Below are 19,538 nucleotides of genomic sequence, written 5' to 3'. Positions count from 1 at the left end.
CTGACTCTGCCTCTTTTTACAGCTCTTGGGTACTAGAAACTCTCAAGGTCCTCCTTCCTTATAATGGTGTAGGCCCCTACCATACCTCAGATCTCGTTTGTCACCTTTGCGTACGGACTTGGTTGCTGTTAGCTCTTGAGCTTTACTACTGTTGTTTTGAGTGAAGCAGGATATTTCAATTTTAATTCATAGGATCATAAAAGCTTACTAGGCTAATGGCCCTAGAGCCTTTAAAAGCCTAGCCAAGTTATACCCATATTCTCCAACAGATCATGTTAGATGGTCTTTATTTACAGCACAAGTCAATGATCAGCACTGACTGCCCCTGTCCGTGAGGGACGTAGATGCCACTCTCCGGATGAATTTACACTCAACCATCCAGTTGTCCAAGTTTCGCTTAAATGTGGTCACTCAGGAGCTTTGCCTCATGTGAATTGGAAGTTTATTCCAGAGGACCTCTCCAGCATGTTCTGTTAATCTCACAGGCTAGGTTAAGATCCCTGATGTGAATGAATCTTGTCCCATTTGACTTGGGGATGTGTAGCATTTCCATTAGGGCGGAATCAGAGACTGCTCTGTAGGCCCAGGCACAAGTCACCTCTCAGCAGCCTATAAGATACAGAGTATAGTGATAGAGCTTTCAGTCTATCCACGTAGGTGATATTTTGAAGGCCTTATATTTTCTTGGTGAGAAACCTCTGTGGTCTCTCTAACTGCTGCAGGTGTCTGGTGAGGTACATACAGAAGGGAGTGTTGTACTCCATTAGTGATCTGATGAGGATCGAGTACAAAGGAGTTATAACATCCTTAATCCTGGATACGATGCCCTTACTTATGAGTTGTGCATGGTAGAAGGCTTTCCTTAGCACTGTGGAAACAGGTTCCTGGGACCAGCTGATTTCATCCCCTGAAACATACCATCCCAGTCCAGCACTGTGTAAAGAATAATCTGGAATGGGTAGATAAGCCAAGTCAGAATGAATGTATACTGTTCATATTACTCACCTAATTATCAATGGATGCCTCAGATGTCGCATGGGGGGCACATGCCAAGAACCTCAAAGTGTAGGATGCCTGGAATCGCAGGCAGTCAGTGCTGCATATAAAAATAAAATACATTTTGCTGGTGGTCCAGGATCTTAATCTTCAGACTGTCAGGAGACCAATGGCCCTGCATTTCAGAACAGACAATACCACAGTTGTATTGGGTTGCACACTTTTACCAGCTGTACAAGTCAGCATGTAGACTTGAGAACAGGCCTTGCAGCATAGTGTGCTCTTGAAGGCTATGTATATTTTAACACAATAGAACTCCATGGCATATCACATGAGCCAGGATTTCAGCAGATAAAATTTGATACTGATTAGGGATAAATTCTTTGACCACACGAACAGATGGTGTGTACCAAAGAGAAAATTCTTTGCTTCTCCATGAAAGAAACAGCTAACAGAGATCTGCTCTGGAGCCTAGACTAATGAGCTCGGGCAGTAGATGTATTGTCCCTACATTGGACAGGTGTGTTTCTCTTTGTTTTCTCTCTCATAGTCTTACTCCCTGAGATAGTACAAAAAGTTGAAGCAGTACAGGCTGTAAGTGATTCTGATCACCATATTCTGGTTCTTCCACCTAATTCACATAGTAAGAAAATCATGTTTGCCGTTGCCTCTGCATATGAACATGCTGATACAGCGTGTGGAATCCATTATACACCCAGACTGTTCACACTCAGACTTGTAGCTTGAAGATATGATCTCAAGATGCAGGCACTTGATGCACTCCTCAGCATGGAGAACATCGACATCTGTGCAGTAACTGAAACCTGGTTCAAGGCTCCTGAGAGCACCCCAGCGCTACCAGGCTATACCTCGTATCATGCTTTTCGGCCCCAAAACCCGGGCTGAACCACAAAGGGAGGGGGAGTGTCCATATTCATAAAGGACACCCACACCTCCAGGTTAGTAGCAACACATGAAGCATCAGAGACCATACAGGTGCAACTAACCATAGGCAAAACTGCTATACAACTGGTAGCATGTTACAGACCACCCTCCCAATCTCAAGAACCCCACTCAGCCTTCCTGAAGACATTGGAGGATATGAATGTATCACAAAATACCATCATACTGGGAGACTTCAATTACCCAAACATAGATTGGGTACATTATTCTAGCCCTAATACCCTAGCCCAAAGGTTCCTGGAATTCATAAATTCAAATGCACTGGAACAACTAGTCACCTCTCCCACTAGGGGAGATAATATACTAGACCTGATCATCACAAACATGGGGACAAAATGCTCCACACCGAAGTATACCCTCACTAGTGAGATCTGACCACAAACTAATCACCCTGGATATACATATCCCACCTCCACCCCCAGCACAAAAGACCACAGTGAAAAACTTCTCAAAAGCAGACTTCACTCTTCTTAAGACTGAGATGGTATCCTTTAAGCCCACTATGCCAGTGGATACCACATCCCACAATGCCAAATCCTTCACAAATGCTTTCTATGGACATCTCCAAGAATGCATGGATCATGCAATCCCAAACAAATCCAAGTCCCTCTCCACCAAATGTAAGCGTCCTGTCTGGTGGACCTCAGCCATAAACAAATTGTATAACAAAAGAAGGAAGCTACTGCACGTCAGAGCGAAATCCCATGAAGGGAAGACATCTCTGATCAACATTAGCAGAAAACTACATTCTCTCATAAAAACATCCAAGGCAAACTTTGAGAGAAAAATCGCTAAGGACACTAAAGATAACCACAAAGCCTTCTTCACCTATGTTAGAAACCTGGGCGGAAACCATCAGATATGCTTAGAGTTGGTTCACAACAACAAAAAATACACTGAACCCACAGATATTGCTAACATTCAGGCTGACAGGTTCAGTGCAAATTTCTCCCCTCCTTCACCCCCAAAAGAAGAAATACTTATCCCAGCTGAATGTAATCTCCTTGTCATCTCAGATGTCCAAGTGAGAACCGCCCTAAACAAAGCAAAAATCACAGGATCAATGGGACCTGACGGTATCCCGGGGTGCGTGTTACGTGAACTCCAAGAGGAGCTAAACCCACACATAAAAATGCTATTTAACCTTAGCCTTACTTCGGGATATGTACCTGAACACTGGCATACAGCAACAGTGGTCCCACTCCACAAGGGGGGTGCCTCTACAGACCCTGGAAACTACCGCCCCATAAGCTTAACTAGCCTGGTCTGCAAAGCTATGGAAAGAATCATTATGGAACTCATAAACAGAGACATAGGGGACCTACAGACACTTGACCCCACCCAGTTCGGCTTTGTAAAGGGCAGATCCTGCCTTTTAAACCTGGTTTACTTTTTCGAAACGGTCACTAGAGCCATTGATGAGGGCAAAGCAGTCCTTACAGCATACCTGGGCTTGGCTAAGGCCTTCGACACAATACCCCACTCAGGCATCATAGATAAGCTAAACAGCTTAAAAGTAAACCCTTATGTCACTAGATGGGTTGCAAACTGGTTAAAGGACAGAACCCATAAAGTTAAAATCGCTGGAGCAATGTCAGACTCAAAGCCAGTCACAAGTGGTGTCCCATAGGGATCTGTCCTGGGACTCCTCTTGTTCGGCATTTATTTCTCAGATGTTAAAGCAAACATGGGAGGGCTGTGGCTGACAAAGTTCGCAGATGACTGCAAACTAGGCGCCATAGTCGATACACCAGCAGACACACACATCCTACAAAAATGCCTCACTGAAACGGACAACTGGTGCCATAGTCACGGCCTTAAACTAAATGCCAAAAAAATGTATAGTCATCCCTTTTGGAAAAAACAAAGTACCCACAAATTATCACATAGACAGCAACCCACTGAGTAAGGAAAAAGTAATCAGAGACCTAGGGACCCAAGTAGACAGCGACCTCTCATTTGACACCCACGTTGCCAAAGTGGTTAGAAAAACATTCTACCTTGCACACCTCATCATGAAGGGATTCACATCCAGATCCAGGATGTCATTGTACCCCTATATTCCTCCCTCATCAGAACCATGATTGAGTACAATGCCCCATTTGGTATGTACCTCACCCGGCATTTGCAACAGCTGGAGAGACCACAAAAGTACCTCACCAAAAGGATCAAGGGTCTCCAACATATGTCTTATTCTGCCAGACTAAAGAAACTTCAGCTCTATTCAGTAGCATACCGCCTGCTCAGAGGTGATCTCTGCCTGACGTACAAGGCCATGTCCAATCAGGATCTGATGGACATGCTCCACCTCAAAAAATCCAAATCCATCAGGACCACGAGAGCTAAAGACTTAAACCTCAGCACAAGTATGAATAGAACATGCTGGAGGGATAGATTCATAGCCCAGAGGCTTCCCATGCTTTGGAACAGGATCCCAGTTCGTATTAGGCAGAGCCCCTCACTGACTCTCTTCAAGAGAAATCTTGATGAGTGGATGGGAGATCGTAAGTTTACCCCAGGGGTCACATCTGTGTCACTGCTAGACAGGGGCACAGTAAACTAATTCTATTATATAAGGGGACCTTCATTGTGTCACTACTTGACAGAGGCACAGTGTTCTAGATTTATTCTGTACATTTTTGTACCATTTCATGTGGTGGCAAAAGCCACATCACTATGGCTAGGCTTACAAATGCCCCAGGGCAGATAGCCTAGTACTATACTATGAAACTTTTCTACCCTTTGGTCACCTTTTCACTTAAGCTATATTAAAAACCCTGTGAAAAACCAGAAGGACAACTACAATGAAATCATACTTAGCTAAATAGAAAACATTCTTCCTCTGGTGCCAGAAGAGGAGCCAACACTCCCACTAAGCAACTGTTCATGTGGTTCACCTGTATCAGTCAGCGCTGTTCTGTTCAGGTGTATCCTGTGCCATCATTCCTATCTGTTGTCCTCCTTCCAGTGTCAAGACTTACAGTGAAGCAGTCTGCAAAGGACCTAATCACTCTGAGGCCTACCTGGAGGAGGGTGACCCCCCCCCAGCCTGGGACTTCATTTTTGTTTTAGAAAAAATTTACCATGTGATGTTATTAATCTTCATTCATTCATGACTTATGGGTATCTGTTCCATCCCCGGAACTGAGTCGGCCGTTATAACAAGCTCGCACCAGCCAAAAACTCTCAAGCTAAGCTTACCCTTAGTGCCCCTCTCTCTATCACCTCAGATCTCAATTGTCATGTATAAAGACACATCAGGCCAACTCCCAAGCTAAGTGGTTTAGATTTCTATTCAAACTTGAATAATATTTTTTTCTATCTTTAATTTTTTATTTCTCATTATATTACTAAGTAGTAGTCGCTGATAGTTTGCTTACCCTTTCTATCTGTTTAAGTGATTCTTTTCCCCTTTCTTACCAATCTTGGTTTTTCTTCATACCATTGGTGGTACAGGCCCCTCCCTTACCTCTGTGGCAATTTTAATACCATTGCTGGTATTTCTGACCCACTTTTTATTTCCCTTTACCCATTGGGTATTGTTTATTACCATTGTTGGCAATTAAAAAAAAAAATCAGTCTTTTTCCTTTTGTGTGTCTGTTTTTGTCTACTGCTGTTCTGACAGGGTTTTTCCCTCATTGCTGTGGTGAGTTGATACTTATTGTAGATAATGGCTGATAAGAAGGGGACAACAGGTTTTAAACAATGTGGTAAGTGTGGCAAGAAAATGCCGAATTCTGACGGACATTTATCCTGCATCTCTTATCTTGGTGCCTCGCACTTGAAAGTTCAACCTCCATGTGAACTATGTAAGGGCTTTAATGCCCGCACATTGACTGAGAGAAAGAGCAAATTAATATTAAAAGGTCTCTTGAAAACACCTTTCTCGGAGACTCTATTTGAGACAGAGGGCTCATCCCTTCTAAAAAAGGATCATAAGAAGAGGAGTCAATCTGTACCATCCTCTCTTCATACCACTGATTCTAAATCTGTTAAGTTTCCTACAGAACCAAAACCAAAACATCCAAAATTGACTTCCACTCCCATCTCAGCACCAGAGCCTAAAACTCCATCTACTGTGCCGTCCTCAGCTACGGAACCAATTATGACTTCAAGACATGCGGTACCAACCATTACTATGGTACCAATGTTCCTCTCTGCACCAAAAATAGTCTCCCCAATTCAGGTCACTACCCTCCCTTCAGTGCAAACACTTGGTCCTTTGACCACGGTGCCAATGTGCGAAACCCTACCTCGGATCCGATATTTCCCATTGGTAGACACTTTTTTGGACAACAACTGAGTCCATTTCTTGACCAGCCTGATTCTCCATTGGGGATGTCAACCCGCTCCACCAGGAGCGTTTCGGAGCTCGATGTAGTGAAACTCATGGATCAGCTCCTGGGGCCAGTGGAATTCTAATTCCTTCTAAATCCTCCTGACTACCTGGAGCTGAGAAATCTTCTCCACAGACTCTGACATATATTCCTCCTTCGACCTCCTTGCAGGTATTGGAGCCCTCGATGCTGATGCCTATCTCAGTTCCATCTTCTTCGGTTCCATTGGTGGATCTTACCATGGCTCCGGAGCCTACCCTATGGTCTTCAACTCAAGTGGAGCCGACCCATCCTCCGGATTGTGACTGGTCTGTTGGCACTGTGATCCCTAGTATGACACCTATTTTTTCTACAGTAATGTCTACTTCCAGTATGCCAGGTATACATGTCCTCTGGACTGCAGCTGGCACAGTCCACTACCCTGGGATGCTGAGCACGGGAACCTCAAGATACCCTACCACAGGGCATCCTCTCTTCGGAGTCTTCTTCAGATGCCCCTGCTGAGGAAGCACCCTGCAAGAGATTGTGCAAGAGGAAGCATGTGGATTCCCCTGAAGAATCCCTTACCAAAGATTAAGACTATGATGAGGGGGAAGGGTCTCCACGGTCACCCCTGAGGATGTCTCCCTTGGGGACATATTAAAAATCTTAAAGGCACTGGGAGACTGGAAGCCCTCCAACCTTTCCTCTGAGGAGTCTGCATTCTTGCAGGCTTTCCATGCTAGACTCTCTACTTCCTGGGTGACCCTGTCTGCAGATGATCTAGTCCAGGTCATCGTGCAGCACGTCTGGAAGAGTCCTGAAACTGCTGAGCCTACCTAACCCCCCCCACCCACGGAACAGACAAAATTCTGTCCCCTCCAGAGGATCACCTTCATTGGTCCAAAGCCTTGCCAGTAGACGCTATGGTGGTGGCGGCGGCCACTATGAAAGAACTCGACAAGGAGGATCCTACTGTCCATCCTCCAAACAGGGAGTCTCAGACGATGGACAGACTAAGGAAGTGGCTGTATGCTTCATCAACCTTTGTCATTCAGTCCTTGAATTACGTGGCACACTTTACCCATCGCCAAAGGGACCTGGTTACAGAATTCTTGGAAACCCTAGCAGGAGCAGTATCTGATGAGGTATGTGACAAAGTTTCCTCACAGTTTGCCACCCTGGAATCCATATCTAATTTGTCCATGCAGTTGATTTCTCATACTACCAAGGGGGCAACTAGAACATCGGGTGCAAGCGTTGTCATGAGACATCACGCCTGGATGCACTTATGTGACTTTGTGGACCCTTTTAAGTCTTCCTTTGTCAACGCTTCCATTGACGCTTCCTCCCTTTTTGGCCCAAAGGTAAAAGACACATTAGCCAGGTGTGAAAAGGAAGGCAAGACCCTGTCTGCCATGGGGCGTATGTTTTTTCTACTCTCTAACGATCCTATTCTAGGAATCAGAGGAGAGGAAAGATGTGGTACAAAAAAATCTCAGGGTCCTTTCTGTGACACACGTGGTGAGTTTTCCCCCAGGGTCAGAGGGAGGAAACTCATCAGGAAGCCCCCCCCCCATTGCAGAGGGGGTCCGTGTAGTGAGGAATCCAGAGATTCTTTCTCTGGACAGCCCTACCAGCGCTCCTGAAGAGCGGCCCGATTGCTTACCTCTGGAAGCAGTTGGGAGACTATTTTTTTCTCTGCACCACCTTGCCTGGCAATCCATAACGACAGATTCCTGGGTGCAGACAATTACCAGAGGTTATCACATCCCTTTCGACCTTTACCCGATGCCGCAAAGGCAAGTTATCGATGTTCCACCCAGTCAACGTGATGCAGTAGCACAGGAAATTCAAAAGTTGCTTCTAAATAGTCATCCAAACAGTTCCACCAGACCAGATGGAATCTTGATTTTACTCAAGGTTCTTTAGTGCCAAAAAAAAGACAGGGAACTGGAGGCCAATTTTGGACCTCAACATCCTAAACAGGTTCGTCAGACAGACAAAATTCCAGATAGTCATGGTTCAGTTTATCCTCTCGTTCCTGGAGAAAGACGATTGGATCTGCTCGATAGATCACCAGGATGCATATTATCACATAAAAATGGACAAACGTTCCAGGAGATTCCTCCAGTTCCAGCTGGGAGCCAGTCATTATCAATTTCGAGCCCTGCCCTTTGGTCTCTCTACAGCCCCCAGAGTGTTCACCAAATGTATGGCAGTGGTAACAACTCACTTGAGACTGCAAGAATTCCGGGTGTTTCCATATTTAGACGATTGGCTCCTTACCGCCTCTTCCAAGCATCTGCTGCTTACACTACACCCTACAGCTAGCAAGATCCTTGGGGATCTCAATAAATGAAGAAAAGTCCAAATTGGTACCTACTCAAAATCTAGAATTCATAGGAGCAACCTTCGACACTCAGTCTTGCCTGGTCACCCTTCCGCTTCACAGGCTCCAAAGACTAAGGTCTCAACTCTGAGTGATGCTCTTTCATGACAAGATCTCAGCTCGTGCAGTCCTCCAACTACTAGGATCAATGGCAGCAATGATTACTATCGTTTTGCAAGACTACACATGAGACTTCAACAATGGCTCCTAGCATCACAGTGGTCCCCTTTAACTCATACTATGTCCTTTTCAATCTGCATAACAAATCGATGCAAACAAGAATTAAATTGGTGGATGAAGCCAGAAAAGGACCTATGAAGTCGTCCCTTCTCACCCTCTCAGCCCAAGGCCATAGTGACTATGAACCCATCCCTGATGGGGTGGGGGGCATTTCCAGAGAAAGACAGTCCATGGCACGTGGTCCACCGTTGAGGTCAGCCAGCATATCAGTGTTCTAGAACTGAGGGCAGTACTTCTGGCATTGCACGCGTTCCAGTCTGTCCTTCCTTCAGGGACAGTTGCTGTCCAGTCGGACATGTCCATAGTCTGGTATATCGATAAACAGGGGGGAACCAAATCCTACCCATTGTGTCAAGCAGCCATGAGAGTTTGACAATGGGCAATATTTTCCAACCGCTTTCTGATAGCAATCCACATTCCCGAGGATTTCAACATAATTGCAAACAAGCTGAGCAGGTGCATTTTCCTGCCTCAGGAGTGGTCCCTCAAACTTGTCATAACGGCGAAGATCATCAGCCGCTGAGGCCAGCCTTGCTGCGATTTATTCACGTCTCCCACAAACCAAAAATGCAGCAGTTACTTTGCCCTAATCCTCCCTCAGGGGGAGTCCCCGAGGGACGATGTAATACATGATTAGCCCACGGGACTTCTTTATGCTTTTCCTACTCTTCCTCTGATCCCCCAATTCCTAAAGAAAGCTCTTTGGTTGAGAAGCAGAGTGATTTTCATTGCACCCTATTGACCCCGACAAGCTTGGTTTTCCTTCCTTTGGCCTCATCTAGTTCACTGACCGTGGATTCTGGATCCAGTTCCAGATTTACTGTTGCACCCGCAAGGGTTGCTCCATCCAAACATTTTGAGTCTCAAGCTGACAGCTTCATTCCTCCACTTCCAGTAATTGCCAGGCAGAATAATCTATCCTCCCCTGTACGAAACATCCTTCTGGCTTCCCATAAACCATTCACCAGGAAACTTTTTCTCAGCAAATGGAAAAGATTCTTAGTTAGGTCTCGAGAGAAAAGACTAGACCCCTTTTTAGCTTTGGTTAATTCTGTACTGGTGGACTATTTATCCAATCTTCTCCATTCGGGAGCGACAGCTTCCACTATTTGAGTACACCTGGCGGCTATCTCAAACTTCCACAATGACTTCCAGGACTCCTCTTTGATATCTCTCACCATCTCTGTAAGTCCTTTTTTAAAGGCCGTTACACGTATTAGACCATTCTTCAAGCAACTAATCGAACCTTAGCATTTGACACTAGTTCTACGAACCTTGACTCGTCCTTCCTTTGTGGCAGCTGCCACTTGCGATATGAAGTTTCTATCTTGGAAAACTATTCTTGGTAGCAATTACCTCGGCTAGGCGAATATCTGAACTACAAGCTTTATGCATAAAATGCCCTTGCATGGTTTTCCATAAAGAGTATTACTTCGGGCTAAAACCCTCCTTCTTGCCCAAAGTTATTTCAGATTTGACTATCAATCAACTGATCTGCCAGTCTTCTTCCCCAATTTTTGTAATAAAGGAGAATATTGTCTGCATTTGTTGGACGTCCATAAACAATTATGTTTCTACTTGGACAGGACTAAATCACTATAAAAATCTAACCAATTATTCTTATCCTTCTCAGGGCCAAAATTGGGAAAACCTGTTTCTAAGGTAACCTTAGCTAAATGGCTGAGAGAGTGCATTATCTTTGCCTACCAACAAAGTCTCTCCACCAACTAAGGTCAAAGCGCACACAACCAGATCAGTTGCGACATCTGTTGCTTTCCATTCAAGAGCTTCCGTGGATGACATTTGTGCAGCAGCCACATGAGCTACTCCTCATACTTTTATCACTCATTAAAAATTGGACTTGGTCTCCAGGGAGAGAGCATCCTTTGGCTCAATGGTGTGAATATCCTTCCATAGGGCCTCCCAGGACATAAAGTAGCTAGGAACTCTGTCCCATCAGTCATGAATGAATGAAGATCAACATCAGATAAAGAAGTTATGTTCTTACCGTAACGTTCCATCTTTGTTGTTGATCTTTATTCATTCATGACATCCCACCCACCTACCCCCTCCGAAAGACTCCTGAAGGTTCGGATTTGATCCTAGCCTCATGGTAGGGAATTTCCTCAGACAAAGCCTCTGCTTTCTTTCCTTACGGGCAAACTCAGTCTGAGGTGATTGAGCGAGGGGCAGTATGGGTAAGCTTAGCTCGAGAGTTTTTGGCTGGTGCGACCTTGTTGTAACGGCCGACTCTATTCTGAGGAAGGAACCGATACCCATCAGTCATGAATGAATGAAGATCAACAACACAGATGGAACATTGTGGTAAGAACTTAACTTTTTTCTCTTCCTTTCAGCCAGCAGCTTTATGTACCTTTAGACTTCCTTACCTTGTAAACAGTTTTCCTGCTAGTTACTGCTTTTGCTGGAAGAGTCATAAGCTTCAGGCCCTCATGTGCAAGTAGCCTTTTCTAACCATTCTGGGGAGACAGGAGAACAGAGTGCACTGTTTTCCAAACCTTCCTTTATGTCAAAAGTAATTAGAGAGTTAGTTGTGAACCAAGCAAGCCAACTTCTAGTGTTCTTTCTTAGTCACCACACTAAAGAAAGAGTCCTTCACTTTTTAGATGTGCATAGACAATTGAAGTACTGCCTAGACAGAATTAAACTTTTCAGAAATTCATATTAACTGTGTGTCTCCTTTATGGAACTAGCAGTGATTGCCAAAGACAAAACAAACTGTCTGAAAGTGGCCTTCCTGATAGGAGTTAGTACCCAGGATTTACCAGAAGTAATCATTTGGTCCTCAGTTTGTACTTTCTCTTGGTACTGCAGGCTTGGTGTGATATAGAGGTCTTTGGCTGGATTTGTGTCTGCTGTACTGAAGGGTGTATTCCATCCTTAATCTGGACACTGAGCCAGCCACTCACTTCTTTGGGTATGTTTTTGGAGGTCTTCCCTGTAGGCTAGGATTCCAGCAGTGACCCATGAGTAGCATGTAGTTTTGTAGGCAATGTGCCTTAACTGCAGTTCGAATGTGATTGCTGTTGCAGGCTTGTTTTCCCTCCATCTCTGCTACTGCAGGGAGACCGTTATGGACTGGAGTGGGTAACCACATAATCCCACACACTTTTCAGTCCTGTACCTTGCTTCCCCTTTCTTCTTGTTTAGGTTTTCTGAAGAGGAATTAGTCTCTATTTCACAACCTGTACCCCTACAGTAAGCCGCACCAGAAGATTCTGATGTAGTTATGGTATAGCCCAACAAGACCCTAACATATGCAGGACTCCAGCTTGGGGATAATAAAGAACCAAAGGTGGCAGGTGGTGATGAGATATACACAGTATATGGACGTGCCTGAGATGTGGAGATGCAAGCCCTGTCACAAAGTAAGTGCTCTGTGATTCCTATAAATCCTGATTGCAGCCACACTTCTACAGCATCAGTTATGCTAAGTTGCCTACTCAACTGCATTTTTTGCTATTCAGATTGCACCTTTTTAGTTGGTGCATGTGGAAATTCCAGTCAGTGTATCTTGCAATAAAGTAATTTTATGTCTTTACACAGTACCATTCTGATTCTTTGGTCATTCATCAATCAGTGTTATCATGCTGCACCTTATGTGTGTGCCATGGCTGACATAGCCACAACTGTTAGTCAGAGAGGTGCAACTTCCAGTTTCTGCCACCTTCATGATCGTCATGTATGTGTGTCTGTTTATTAATATTGCTTTTCATTTATTATCTTTTGGGAATCTTTCTATGATTGTTTTTTGTTTTGTTTTTTTGCATTTGTCACTGTTATAGCTTCTTAACCATCTTGCCCTTGTTTTGTCAGTTGGGACTGATATATATATATTTTTTCCCTGCGATCTACCAACCACCAGACTTCCGTGATCAGCTGGCCCATTTGTCCATTCCAGAAGTGAGATGATCAGCCCATTTATTCCCGTACTGGATGAGAGCCAGTCATGAGAGGCCATTGTTGGGGTGCTTTCTTATATGAACTTAATTTCTAGTCCCTACGGCAGTTGATGGGTCAGTCCACAATGCGAGCTTTTTGCATGCATATGCTGCTTGGTGTGTACATCCTTTTCACTGCCCGATTGCTGCTGTTGTGCACTTTGCATGGGGTTTTGGAACAGTATTATGTCTAGCAGTCTACCTTCCCCATTATAAGTGAACTGGCATTGACTGCTCACTCTCATCCTCTCCCACCTGATTGTTCAGCACCTTAGATGCTAATTAAACTCTGGTCACCTGGATTATAGTCAGTGCTTTTTCAATGTGTACTTTGGTACTGGACACAAGAAACAGTCTGCTTTACCAGTTTAAGATCAATCCATGCCTTATTCTAGGGTGGAGTGGCAGAGTCGTCTGATGTGCCATAATAGAATTCTTTGTCTACCCTTGCAGATTTTCCTTGTATGTATCAGCTTCTGTCCCAAATTTCTGTATCCTGGGAGATAACATTTGTCTGACTGCTTGGTGATAATCTTTGCATATTAATTATGTCCCATATTCTCAACTCAGTGTTTCAGAATGTCTTGATTTAAAGATAGGCCTTTCCATGTTTGATTTCTATTTTTATTTCTGTTTTTTTTTTTCCAGTTTTTAAGAGTCATCGGCGGAGACGGAGAAAAGGATGTGTAACTGCAATGGGGCCAAAGCAACTGCTCAAAGCATGTGAAACCATCACAGCAGGAAAAGGTAAGCAAATGTTACAGCACTGGCTGGTTTAGGCTTTCCTGCTGTGCAAGAAGTTAATACAGAATTGAAAAGATTTGTGATTTCCTGACCTGCAGCTGTGCTTTAATCAGAATATAATATGTAAAGATGCAAAACACCGAGATGGGAAACAGAGATCATCCATTTACTGGGTATTTTTGTTTTCAGAGAAACTACTGTATTAAACAAGTCCATCAAGAATCTCTGTTAAAACATTCAGAGCTTGAAGGAGCAGTCCCTTGTTTAAAACCTCATTGCATTCGCACCTTACTTCACAATGGAAATGCTCTTGCTCTCATCCAACCTAATTAAACCACACTTTCTTCCTAACCTTCCAAACTTTGTTGCCTGTCACTACCTCCTAAAGTTTTACATCCTTACCTCATTGTAATTCCCTAAAAAAAAAAAAAAAAACTACTACTTACTGAATTAACCTGATGAATGAAAATCTTTTATTTCTGTATTATTCTGTATTATGTAACGTCTATTTAAATTGTGCAATATGGGTTTGTATTGTACAAAATATGTATTTAACATTTAATTGGAATGTATATTCTGGATTTATGCTCTTTCTGTACTATGTTTTTGTATTTCTCTGGAGCTTTTCTCCTTAGGACTCCATTGAAAATGGGCTCCTTGTAGCCCAATGGACTATCCTGAAAAACAAACTGCAAATAAATAAATAATAGGTTCATAGGTTCGTACTAGGCTATCTGCCCTAGGGCATTTATAAGCCTAGCCAGAGTGTGTGTGGCTTTTCACCACCCCTTAGGATGAGAATACTGTGCCTCTGTCCAGTAGTGACACAGAGATGACCCCGATCTCCCATCCACATTTCTCTTGAATAGAGTCAGTGAGCTCTGCCTAACATGGACTGGGATTCTGTAGCCTCTGGGTTATGAATCTGTCCCTCCAGCACATCCTATTTATTTCTGTGTTGAGGTTTAAGTCTCTGGCTTTGATGGATTTGGATTTTCTGAGGTGGAGCATGTCCATTACAGGCACAGATCACCTCTGAGTGAATAGAGCTGGAGTTTTTCAGTCGGGCAGCATATGACATATGTTTAAGACCCTTTATCCTCTTGGTGAGGAACTTTTGGGGTCTTTCCAACTGCTGCAGGTGTCGGGTGAGATACATCCCAAATGGGGCATTGTACTCGATCATTGGCCTGATAAGAGACACAGTGACCTCTCTTGATCTAGATGTGAAACCCTTTATGATAAGGTGGGCAATATAGAAGGTCTTTCTAACCACTTTGGCAATGTGAGTGTCAAATGAGAGGTTACTGTCAACCTGGGTCCCTAGGTCCCTGATTACCTCTTCCGTACTTAATGGATTACCACCTATGTGGTAATTTGTCGGTACCTTGTATGACGTTGCTTTGTGTTTTTGTATCCTCCTTTTGACATGTTTTTTTTTTGTACGCTACGTTTGTTTTGTGTTGTTCAAGTTTAGCCTGTCTGTTGTGCTGTAGAGCATCAAAGAGGGCCATGCTTATTCACCACAGCATAAAATGGACATTGCTCTCTGGTCTTATTGTAGCCTTTGGATATGGGACTGCTATTAATGGCTCTAAGGTGAACTTTCTTAAAGTTGGTGATCTTGGTATTTAGGCCAAGCTCATTTCCATGTAATGGTAACTACAAGGTAATAACCTCCAAACCAAGATTCCTGGCTGTCATTTGGAAATGTAAGTTTAAGGCTTTGGAATTACTTTATAATATAGTGTCTGAGTTGCTGATGTCTTTTCTGTCAGTTCCTCAACTGATGGGTCTTGGATCTAACCTTGGATCCATTCTTGGCCACTTGATAGACTTTAGGCTCCATAGCTTGAGCTCCTTCCCTTACCCATAACCCCCTGTCTACTTATAAGTTACCTCAGGTCTCTTTTTTCAAATAAACATTTTTATTATTTTTCTGCAACAAATACAGGCAAGGTAACATTTACAATTAACAACATCAGAAATAGTAGCACATGTAAGACAAACAACAGCTAACACCTGTTAATACTGTCTTTAAACACTATGTACAGTATCTACAGAAAATGCTACTAAGATAAGAGAAAGAGAAAAAAAGTATTGATCCATTAATACAATGTACATGAGAAAATATTAAGACATATTTGAGAGATAAGATAATAATCGCTTAACAGTTTACTAGGGCCAAAACTGAGACCTAAACACCAGATAGCTTGTTCCACTGTTTCTAACCATTGACTAATTTCCAAGAACCCCCTTTTTTTCTTCCTTTCCTCCCTACCTTCTCTGTATCTTCCTTCTCACTTTTTTGTCTTTTTCCTTTTTTTTTGAATCTTTTCTTCTTTTTCTTATCATAAAGGATCACTCTCTATCTCTTTTTTTGCATCATCCTCCTCTTCTCTCTTCTCCTTTTTCCTTTTTTCCTTTTCTCTTTTCTCCTCTCCTCCTCTTGCATGCAAACCAATGCATTCAAACTTTCATTTCTTTTTCCTTCTTCTTCTCCACTTCCACTTATAGTTGCATAATTTCTTGTTTAGATTTTGCAATGTATGTATACCATCTTTGAAGAATTCTTGAAATATTGTTTATATATTTATTGAGTGTTTTGAGTGTTTTTGTGAATATTACTCTTTTTTACTCTCTTTTTGTGTTTTTTGTGTTTCATGTATTATCATCAATGTATGCTTGTATTGCAATGTATTACATCATCATTGTATTATCATGGAGCTTTTCTCCCCGGGCCTCCACTGAAAACGGGCTTTCGAGCTCAGTGGACTTCCCCGGTTATCAAACTGGAAATAAATAATAATAAATAAAGAATGTGGTCAGAGAAGTCCCCAGAATTTCTGGTAGTAAGCTCGCTTAGCTGTATTCCTTATAAATAGTTTCTGAGAGGATATATATTTGGTTGCCATATTCTTAAATCCTTCCAGGAGAGCTTGGTGCGATATAACCAGTTTTTGGTTAAATATAGTTTGATTAACAAACAGAGAGTGATTAAAACATGATATTTCAACTTGGAGAGCTTGAGATCTGAAATATGAAGGACAGCAAGCTCTCAGGAAAGGGTTGATTTTTGATAACCCATTTTTTCCAAACGTACCTTTAGGGAGCACCAAATGTTGTTTGAGTATTTACAGAACCATAAGACATGTAGAAGGTCGGCGTGGGGAAAAGAACAGGATGGGCAGGATGAGGAGACTTTGGGGTCGAACTTGTTCAGAATAGATGGAGTATAATAAGTATTATGATTATTCTGATGTAAAAGCCTGCATTTGATCTTGTATCCCCCCTTCCTATAACTAGTACAGTCTAGATACAGATTTGCTGTATCCAGGACTGTTTGGAAGCTCCTGAGCTCCACCAAGCCTTTCTGTGTTGGAGGGAAGCCTTCTAGTTTATCAGTGGGAGTGGGAGTGGTAAGCACTAGGTAGCCTATCTACCACAAGAGGAGTGGTTTCTGGCCCAGATTTGTGATTTATTGGCCTTTTGGGCAGTTTCTTCCATTTCTTTCAACTTTCTGGCTTAAAAGCCTATGTTTGCGCTTGTTTCCCCCCTTTCCTGAAACTAGTCTAGCCCAGATACAGATTTGCTGTGTCCAAGACTGTAAGCTTCTGAGAGCCCCCTCAAGCCTTTCTGTGTTGGAGGGAAGCCTTCTAGCTTATCAGTGGGAGTGGTAAGCACTAGGTAGCCTATCTACCACAACAGGAGTGGTTCCTGGCCCAGAAATTGTAGTTTATTGGCCGTTTGGGCAGTTTTTCCATCTCTCTCAGCTTTACGGTTTAAAAAGCCCCCGTTTCCTCTTTTCCTGCCTTTCCTGTAACTAGTCTAGTCTAGATACAGACTTGCTGTATCCAGGACTGTTTGCAAACTTCTGAGTGGTGCCAGAGCCTGCTCTTCAATTTTTCCCTTAGATCTACTAGTTCTCTCCTCTCCGGCACTTATACTAGCTTATTAGTCTAGCACTTTACCAGACTTCTTGTAGCAATTATTGTAGCACACAAGTGCTACCAGCACTAAACATTCTACAAGGAAACAGATCTAGTACTTGTCAATGCCCCCCCGCCAGGCATGCCTAAAGGTCAGTTCCCTGTGCTTTCTCCTATTAACTTGGTGTACTTGGGTGTCTTGAGGCAATGTAGCAACTGCCTCATGTACACCGACAACCCTCTCCTCTTACTTTCCAACACTCAGACTTGCGAGAGATGCACTTCTATATCCAAATTGGAAGCCACACACACTCCAGCCAAGACCGGAATAGCTGATCAAGAGGAAAAGGTCAACACTTGCTCCACACCACATGGAACACACAGCCCTCTGGAACACACACCAGCACTGCCTTCACTTAAAAACACAAACGACACACCCACCTTCGCAGAGGCTATCAATAAAAATCTACCCAAGCAGCAGAGCCCTCCAAGGCAGAAATGCACTCGACCACCACAACACAACACTTGTCACTTGACACATAAATCTCCTAAACAGTGTGCCACTCAGCCAAAGCCCCTAAGGCAAAACAGCATGCCCAACACACTAGTCATAGGTGACTCAATAGTGAGGCACACTGGTGTCCCACTCACTAGGTTGAATAAGGAGAAAGTAACAGTCAGCTGCCTGTCATGTGCCAGGATCAGACACATAACGCATGCACTCAGGTCTTTCAACAACAGGTACAAATACGACTTTGTCATTGTACATGTGGGTGTGAATGACCTGAGATGTACCTCCCTGGACTACATGAAAAGAGACATGGAGGAGCTCTAGGATTATGTAGCCCAGGTGGGTATGACCTTAGCCCTGAGCAGCATCCTACCATCACCCAGAATGATACCACAGTACAAGCATAAAATTATTGATTTCAACAATTGGCTAAGTTTCTGGTGTCATTCTAAGGGGATCCAGTATCTGTCTGCCTGGGATGACATGATTGACAGACCTCGATGCTTTGCCAGAGAAGGCCTGCATCTGTCATGCCTGGGCTTCCAGATACTGACCAAGGCTCTTGCCATCCCTTTAGTGGCTTTTTTAGGCAGTGTTCCAAAGAACAAATTACCACCGTAACAGCTACAAACAAATGCAATCTGAAGGTCATGTTGCTCAACACTAGAAGTCTAAATCTTAAAATGCACTTGCTCGAGGCACTCCTTAAAATGGAGAACATTGACATTTGTGCTGTAGCAGAAACCTGGTTCAAAGCAGCAGAAAGCACCCCTGCACTACCAGGCTATAACTCATTCCACACTTTTCGGCCCCAGAACTTAGACCGAAGCTCCAAAGGTGGTGGTGTCTCCATATTCATAAAGGATGTGCACATCTCCAGTCTGGTAGCCCAACATAACGCATCAGAGATACTTCAGGTGCAGCTAACATTGGGTAAGACAGCGATTCAGGATGTAGCCTGCTATAGGTCCCCAACCATGTCCCAAGACTCGCACTCCAAATTCTTAAGCACCCTGGAGAATATTAGGGTCCAACCTCACACACTCTTACTAGGCGACTTTAACTACTCCTCCATTAACTGGGTAAACTACTCATGTACCAATACACTTGCCCAACGTTTCCTGGAGTTCATTAATTTCAATGCCCTGGACCAGCTCGTTCTTACCCCCACTAGAGGTAGCAGCATCCTTGACCTGGTCATTACTAACATGGGCGACCGTTGCTATACACAAATAGTCAGCTCCTCCCTGGTTAGATCCGACCACAAACTAAAAACCTTGGAAGTCCACAGCAAAGGTAATCACCATGAAAAACTTCTCCAAAGCTAACTTTGGGATCCTAAAAACAGAGTTAGCTAACTTCACGGCCACCCATGCAAATGGAGAATAGTTGCGTGACTGCAGAATCATAAACCATTGCACTGTACGAACACGTACACAAATGCATGGATCTCGCTATACCCAATAGAACCAAGACACACTCTT

At 43.5% G+C, this 19,538-nt stretch overlaps 1 protein-coding gene across 1 annotated transcript in view; it reads left to right on the top strand.

Annotated features, from left to right (window-relative positions):
• Window positions 1–19,538, top strand: part of GNL1 (G protein nucleolar 1 (putative)) — a 969,220-nt gene that overhangs the window by 491,379 nt on the left and 458,303 nt on the right. The window contains exon 7 of the mRNA XM_044084464.1: window positions 13,519–13,617. Coding sequence (XP_043940399.1) covers window positions 13,519–13,617 — 99 coding nt within the window. The remainder of the gene's footprint in view (window positions 1–13,518; window positions 13,618–19,538) is intronic.

The sequence above is a fragment of the Protopterus annectens genome, chromosome 9.part0, assembly GCF_019279795.1.
Source record: "Protopterus annectens isolate FY-2018-M chromosome 9.part0, PAN1.0, whole genome shotgun sequence".
NCBI classification, from domain to species: domain Eukaryota; kingdom Metazoa; phylum Chordata; order Ceratodontiformes; family Protopteridae; genus Protopterus; species Protopterus annectens.
Note: the sequence above shows the minus strand (reverse complement) of the source record. Positions and strands in the feature narration are given on the sequence as shown.